Below are 8,260 nucleotides of genomic sequence, written 5' to 3' on the forward strand. Positions count from 1 at the left end.
AGCTAGTTAATAATCAAGAAAACGTTTTTATATATAACTCTAATGTAAATCCCCTAGAAAATCTTTTTCGTTATAGCAATACAAAACCAAGTCAAATCTTAGAAATTTAATTAAAAATTTTTGAAAAGAACATGCCAACTCTTTGTTTTAAATAACTTTCAAGTCTCTTGATCAAAAATTATTTTTCAAGACCATATATACAAAACAACAATATATATAAAAACAATGGTTAGTGTTATATATATTTTTTTTCCACTCTCTAATTCTTGGTGATTGTTTTCTATTTTAACGGGCTTTCTAAGTGACCATTTAACGAGTTTTGGGCCAATGAATCCCAACCCAATTGGGCTTAGGTCATTAAGTATAGAGATACTCTTTGGGCTTAATTGCTCAGTCAACTTAGGCTTTATAAGATAAATCACCTTGAATTTAAGAGTTTTTTTTTTTTTTGGTGGTGCCTATTTTTCGCACTCTTCTTGTCACGCCCCGCTTCCCAAAATACCAGGGAATCGGGACGCGAGCAAGCCCGCGACGTATTAGACTGAGAAGAGATAAGTGCTAGACCCCGTCTTCTCAATCTAATACGCTAAGCGTTTGGAAATAAGTACAATACAAAGTCACAGGTCCCCGATCACACATAGCAAGAATATAATAGACAAACTCAAAATAAAAAGATACATATCACAAATGAATATCATCCAAGAATAAATGTTCGGATATCATGTCACTATACATATGTGAACAAATGAATCATACTAGAGAGATAAAAATCTTCTGATCAGCGAGATGAAAAACTACAAAAAGAACCATCAGCTATGTGAGATAGGCTTCGTCTTCCGTTCGTCTACAGGTTACTCCTGTTGAGAATCCTCTGAGTCTGCTGAACCTGTTCTCCTCTATAATAGTCTGACGTACACAGAGAAAAAATGTGTGTACGTCAGTGCATGCGACGGCAAGACCCGCCCAAGACATTAGAATTGATCGAAAAACAAGCGGAAAACGATACAAAACCGAAATAACAAGAAGGACGTGCAAGCTGGTAATCTACACAAAATCAACATGCAATGCCACATGATACACCAGCTAAGAATCCGTAAAATCAATCGGGTAATGAAACATGCAGCTACGTATCAGAACCAACCAAAGCAACAAGATCCCATCCCAATAGATGGAATTAATAGTTTAAAAAATCTAAATAAGACGTAGTACGTCGAGCGACAATGAATCCCAACAAGGAAACCCCGTCGATGATATCCATAATGTCATCGATGTTAAATAAATTATATTAACGCCTGGATCTATGCTATGGAAAGAAACCAACTAGCCTACTTACTGCTCACAAGAACATGCTGTACGCCAAGAATCAACGTCATGTAAGCTAACTGTATCCCACTCAATCATCTCAAACAACCCACAATCACAATACTCAGCCCTCAGGACCCACGCCCGGGTGACTACAGCAAACTTCACCGGTGCGAGCCTGGAATATACGTCAACAATCACATATCACAACTCCTCGGACCCACCCCGGTGACTACACAAACTTCACCAGCGCGAGCCTGGGGAACCCTATACATCAACATGAATCACATACTCACAATGTGCTGCGGATCCACGCCCGGTGATAGACGATTCACCAGCCGACCGCCGGCGTGAAGCCCTGGATACGATCAAAACAAAAATCAGCATATCAGCTACCTCGTCCTCGGATCCCCCACTCGGTGAGTGCGGTACACAAACACTTCCAGCCATCGCGACCCGAGTAATTAGAACCATTATGCATAAAACAATCCCGAAGCAACTCAGCAATGGACCGAAAACTTGTCATCCTAGATTCCTCATAATTTCAGCAAGTCTTACACACGAGATTCTAGATTCGGTAACGCTGTGGTCGCATATCTCACCACTATGTCATGAATCCGTCAGATGATTCTCAATCACAAGGTTGGAGCAACGTCAATCAATGCCCACCACGTCACTCCATGTGTAAGTAATTCGACATAATTAGTTCTCCAGATAATCGAGAAATAAGACATTATCAATCATAAAAACATCCATACCATAATCAGAAAAATAATCTTCTTTGCTGGAATATTCGATTTTAAATTATTTTGTGACATAATCTAAACTATTTTTCCAAAAGTACAATCTGTTTAACATTCTACCCTCTCAGATCACCCTATCTATACAAACTGATTCTTTTGCGCCGGAACGTTAAATTCTTCTTAATTGCATATCATTATTCTGAAAGTATTTAACTGCCATATCTCATCTATGTTAAATCAATATCTATTCACTAAACAACCAGCAGAATTACAATACGACACACGATTAAACATATGCAAATATTCATACAATATCAAATAATGGGACACTGGTACAAACAGACACAGGAGAGCGGATCTTGGGCCTCGGGTTTGACTCGAACGATATCGACGTTGAGTGCGGGGTTGGTGGCTGACGCGAAAAGGCCAGGCGGCGAGCTCGGTGCGGCGTCACCGTTCGGTCGGAGGTAGCTGAGCAGGGGTTTGAGCACTGTTTTAAGGCGGGGTCTGGCGGACGTCTCTCTTTGGGACCTGGACAGGAGGGGAGAGGTGGTACTCGAGGCTGAAGGTGCTGAGAGGAGGAAGAAGCGGCCAAGGACAGGGGCGGCGGGTCTGCAGGTAGCAGCGGCGAGAGGTTCTGGAGGCGGAGCTCGGGAAGGGCTGGTTGCAGGCGGTGGATCTGATAGAGGCTGAGGGTGCAGGGCGTCGAGCTGGTGGAGGAAGGAGATGGGTGGCGGTGCTCAGGTGGTGCGGGGTCGGAGCTGGAGCGGCGTCGTCGGCGGTCTTGGAGGCGGAGGCGAGCGGCGGGTTGTTCAGGCGGCTGAGGCGGAGGGGGTTGGCCGTTTTTTTGAATTTTGAAATGAGAGAAATATGGAAGGATTTATTTTTGGCTGGAGAAAAACATAGGGAGTGATTTAAGGTTGATTGGAAATTGATTAGGGGGATTATGGTAGGAATTCAAATGAGAGAAAATTTAGGGAAAAAAGATTATGGGAATATATTTATTTATTTATTTATTCATAATATTTTAAAAATTATTATAATAATAATTAACCATATAATAACATTAATAAATAATTAACAGCTAAATATTTATATATTTACATATGTACTAATATACTAAGCTCAGGTTTACATTAATAATAACAAGGTCACTAATAATATTAGCTAACAAAAGATTATATAAAAAAATCACTAAACCGTAAATTAATATTTAGTAAAATTAAAAATACAAGACTATATATTTTATTATTTATTTATTTTGAAAACTCAGAAAATTCCAGAAATTAGGAAAAATATTAATAAGATAAAATTTAACATTTTAAATACTAGAAAAATTATTTAAATACGTATCCAAAAATTACGGTTGTTACACTTCTTTTATAAGGTTAGTTTTTTTTTAATATATATATGTGTAAGTATATATAGTCTTTTAAAAAAATATGTAAATCAAGATGACTTGAAAAAAATATTTTCAACTCTAAGTTAAGCATGCAAAAATTTCATTATTTTTTTAATTAAAAAAAATCTATCTTTTAAAGAAAATATGTAAATCAAGGTAAGACTTAAGTAAAGTATACTAGTTGAAAAATCATTTCTTAAGAATTTTATTTGGAGTTATCATAAAAGGTGAACTTGAATATGTCACTAACTAAGAATTAGAAAATTTAAAATCTATCAATTTGATCAATTATTACTTAACTCTATTAATTTGGCAAGTGACAATATTTTTATAATTTTTTTTTAACAAAAAGAAAGAAAAAAAAGCAACTAAAAAGGTAAAATAAAGAGGAAAATATGTATTTCTCACCCCCACATCTAAATTTTGCATTGTCCTTAATGCAAATTCGCTGAAGCACAAAGTAAAACAGATAAAAATAAAGAACTTACAGTTATTCGGTTGACAATGATGATAAGGATCTGCAATTACTGTTAGTATAAGGATGAAGAAATCAAAATAGAAAAATTATAAGTAATTATTTATTTATTTATTGTTAACCTATGTTAGTTATTCAAATTTTTTTTTTTTTTAAGAAACAAAAGACCTTTTTGTTAAGAAACAAAAGAAAAATTAGTTTTTTTTAAGAAACAAAAGACTTTTTTTTAAGAAACAAAAGAAAAATTAGTTTTTTTTTTACAGATAATGAGGTTCATGAAGAACCAACACCTCTTCCTCTCCGAGCGTAGAAAATTCTAAAAATGGTTTCAGACGTTGACCATTTATTTTAAAAATGTTACCATTTTTAGGATTTTCTATCTTGACAGCTCCATGTGAAAAAACTTGTTTGACAAAAAATGGACCTGTCCATCTTTTTAGGATTTTCTATCTTGACAGCTCCATGTGAAAAAACTTGTTTGACAAAAAATGGACCTGTCCATCTGGATCTTAATTTTCCCGAAAAAAGATGCAATTTTGAATTGTACAATAAAATTTCTGTCCTGGAGAGAAATTTTTTCGCAAAATTGATTTGTCATGAAAAATTTTTGTTTTCTCTTTGTAAATTTTTGAGTTTATGTATGCATCATTCCGAATTTCTTCCAACTCATTTATTTGGAGCAATCTGTTTTTACCTGCCGAGTCTGAGTCAAAATTCAACTGTTTTATTGCCCACATTGCTCGATGTTCCAATTCTACTGGTAGGTGACAAGCTTTCCAGAATATCAGTCTGTATGGTGACATCCCCAAATTGACCTTAAAAGCTGTTCTATACGCCCACAGAGCATCACACAATTTTACAGACCAATCTTTTCTGTTATGGTTAACTGTTTTTTCTAAGATTTGTTTGATCTGTCTATTTGTGACCTCTACTTGATCATTGGTTTGGGGGTGATAAGGAGTTGACAATTTGTGTGTGATTGAATATTTTCTCATCAGAGCCTCGAAAAAACGGTTACAGAAATGTGTACCGTTATCACTGATGATTGCTCGAGGTACTCCAAACCGTGCAAAAATGTTCTCTTTTAAAAACTTGACAACAACCTTGTTGTCATTAGTTTTGCAAGCTACCGCCTCAACCCATTTTGACATGTATTCAACGGCTACTAGAATGTAGACATTTCCAAAGGAATTTGGAAATGGTCCCATGAAATCGATACCCCACAGATCAAAAAGTTCAACAGATAAGATGGGTTGTAAAGGCATCATATTTCTCCTAGTGACCTTCCCTAAAAGCTGACAGCGGTTACAGGTTTTGCAAAACTCGAATGAATCCTTGAAGAGAGTAGGCCAATACAGCCCAGATTGGAGAACTTTTTCAGCTGTTTTTCTCCTCGAATGAATCCTTGAAGAGAGTAGGCCAATACAGCCCAGATTGGAGAACTTTTTCAGCTGTTTTTCTGGGACCAAAGTAGCCCCCACAGGCTTGCTCATGACAAAATGATAGAACACTCCTAGTTTCTTCCGTAGGAACACACCTTCTAAAGATCTGATCAGGACAGTATTTGAACAGATATGGATCATCCCAGTAAAAGTATTTTACTTGGGAGAGAAAACGGGATCTATCCTGTTTGGACCAATGAGAAGGGATCTGGTTCATGACTATGTAGTTCACAATGTCGGCGAACCAGGGAACAAATTGGATTTCTAGGAGTTGTTCATCTGGAAAATGTTCATTGATTGGAACGGTTGATGTTGGTGCATTTGGGAGTCGAGAGAGGTGATCTGCTACGGGGTTCTCTGTTCCCCTTCTGTCAAGAATTTGAATGTCAAACTCTTGAAGAAGGAGAATCCATCTAATGAGCCGTGCTTTAGCATCTTTTTTGGTCAAAAGATACTTTAGTGCAGCATGATCTGTGAAAACTTTTGTTAAAGAACCGATGAGGTAGGACCTGAATTTTTCTAAGGCAAAGACTACAGGTAATAACTCTTTCTCTGTGACAGAGTAGTTTTGCTGGGCATCATTCAGAGTCCTACTGGCGTAGTAGATCACATGCGGTTTTCCATCAAACCGTTGTCCTAAAATAGCTCCAATCGCAGAATCGGATGCATCACACATCAGTTCGAATGGTAAGGTCCAATCCGGTGCATGAATGATAGGAGCTGTGGTTAGCTCCTTTTTCAGATATTCGAAAGCTTTGAGGCAGTCGGGCGAGAAGACAAATGATGTATCCTTGGCTAAAAGATTGGTCAATGGTCTAGCAATTTTACTGAAATCCTTGATGAAACGTCGGTAAAAACCAGCATGACCAAGAAATGATCTGACATCTTTGACTGTTTTAGGAGGAGGGAGATTGGAAATGAGATCTACTTTAGCTTTGTCCACTTCGATTCCCTTATTGGAAACTACATGTCCTAAGACAATGCCTTGTTTGACCATGAAATGACATTTCTCCCAATTGAGAGTCAGATTTTTCTCCCTACATCATTCTAGGACCAGTTTAAGATGATGCAAACATTGGAAAAATGTGTCACCAAAAATGGAAAAATCGTCCATGAAAATTTCGAGAAATCGCTCTACCATGTCGGAAAAAATACTGATCATGCAACGTTGGAATGTGGCCGGTGCATTGCACAGGCCAAAAGGCATGCGTCGGTATGCGAATGTTCCATACGGGCAAGTGAATGTGGTTTTCTCCTGATCTTCAGGAGCGATAGGGATTTGATTGTAACCTGAATATCCATCTAGGAAACAGTAGAACTCATGTCCTGCTAAATGCTCTAACATTTGATCAATGAAAGGAAGAGGGAAGTGATCTTTACGAGTGGCTAAGTTGAGTTTTCGGTAGTCAATGCAGACTCGCCATCCAGTTTGGATCCGAGTGGGAATCAGCTCATTAGCCACATTTTGGATCATAGTGATCCCAGATTTCTTTGGAACAACTTGGACTGGACTCACCCATGAACTATCAGAAATGGGATAAATGATCCCATGATCGAGACATTTCAGAATGTCTTTCCTAACGGCTTCTTTCATCACTGGGTTTAACCTACGTTGAGCATCTCTAGTAGGTTTGGCATCATCTATCAAATGGATTCGGTGTTGAACAATGGTTGGACTAATCCCTTTGATATCAGCCATGGTCCATCCAATGGCTTCCCTATTCTCTCTTAAAACAGCCAAGAGAGCTTCCTTTTGACTAGTAGTCAACTCAGAAGAAATGATAACTGGTAAAGACTCGTTCTCCCCTAAGTAGGCATACTCTAGATTTTCAGGTAGAGGTTTGAGCTCTAACTTAGGGGGTTCCTCTACAGATGGACGAAGCTGGACTCGGGGTTCTATCTCTAAAGGTTCTCGTTGTCAGCCAACAGCAAAAACATGATTGTCTAGCGGTTCTATCTCTAGTTCATCATCAGAAAGTTCCTTAATCATTAAATCAGATGCATTTGTATCAGACTCACACTCTCCCTCTTGTTGTTCACTGGATATTCCCTGAATAAAATTCACTTCCATGGGTTCATCAGATGGATCACTAGGTTGCCTTCCTAGGTTGAAGATATTGAGGTCAACAGTCATATTCCCAAAAGATAGTTTCATCTGACCGGTTCTACAGTTTATCAAAGCATTTGAGGTGGCTAAGAACGGTCTTCCTAAAATGATAGGAATTTGAATTTTGAGATTGGAAACGGGCTGTGTTTCCAAGACAATAAAATCAACAGGGAAAATAAACTCTCCAACTTTGATCAGAACATCCTCTACCTCTCCTTTGGGAATTTTTACAGATCTATCGGCTAACTGTAGAGTGCATCTTGTCGGTTTAAGTTCTCCTACACCTAGCTGTTGATAGACTGAATAAGGAAGGAGGTTGACGCTGGCTCCCAAGTCTAGAAGTGCCTTATCAATGTGAGTGTTACCTATGACGCATGGAATTGTAGGACAACCAGGGTCCTTGTATTTCAACGGCATGGGTTTCGAAAAAATTTCACTGAGGTTGGCAGCTAAGAAGACTTTCTTGGGGACGTTGGTGGTTCTTTTCTTAGTGCATAAGTCCTTCAAGAACTTTGCATAAGAGGGGATTTGTTCGATTGCGTCTAGGAGAGGGATGTTGATCTTGACCTGTTTAAACGTTTCTAGGATTTTCTCAACCTGCGGGGAGTTTTTCCTAGGTTTGAGTCTATCTGGAAAGGGGGCAACGGGCCTATACCTATCTAGATCAGGCTCAATCTCAAGTTCAGCATTTTGGTCATCGGAAGGAATTGCTTCGTCGGAAGGAATGTTTTGAATGGGAGAAGGGGTTTGATCCGATGGCATTCTAACTTGATTGTCTACTTGTTTTCC

The 8,260-nt window shown here is 38.3% G+C and overlaps 1 protein-coding gene across 1 annotated transcript in view; it reads right to left on the reverse strand.

The window, feature by feature from the left end:
• The window catches only part of LOC109847685, a gene marked incomplete at its 5' end in the record, with an annotated part of 12,399 nt that extends 4,343 nt beyond the window's left edge, over positions 1-8,056 (reverse strand). The window contains 5 exon segments of the mRNA XM_020416915.1: positions 4,276-4,346; positions 4,417-4,476; positions 4,479-5,320; positions 5,391-6,316; positions 6,782-8,056. Coding sequence (XP_020272504.1) covers positions 4,276-4,346; positions 4,417-4,476; positions 4,479-5,320; positions 5,391-6,316; positions 6,782-8,056 — 3,174 coding nt within the window.

This window comes from Asparagus officinalis, chromosome 7 (assembly GCF_001876935.1).
Source record: "Asparagus officinalis chromosome 7, Aspof.V1, whole genome shotgun sequence".
NCBI classification, from domain to species: domain Eukaryota; kingdom Viridiplantae; phylum Streptophyta; class Magnoliopsida; order Asparagales; family Asparagaceae; genus Asparagus; species Asparagus officinalis.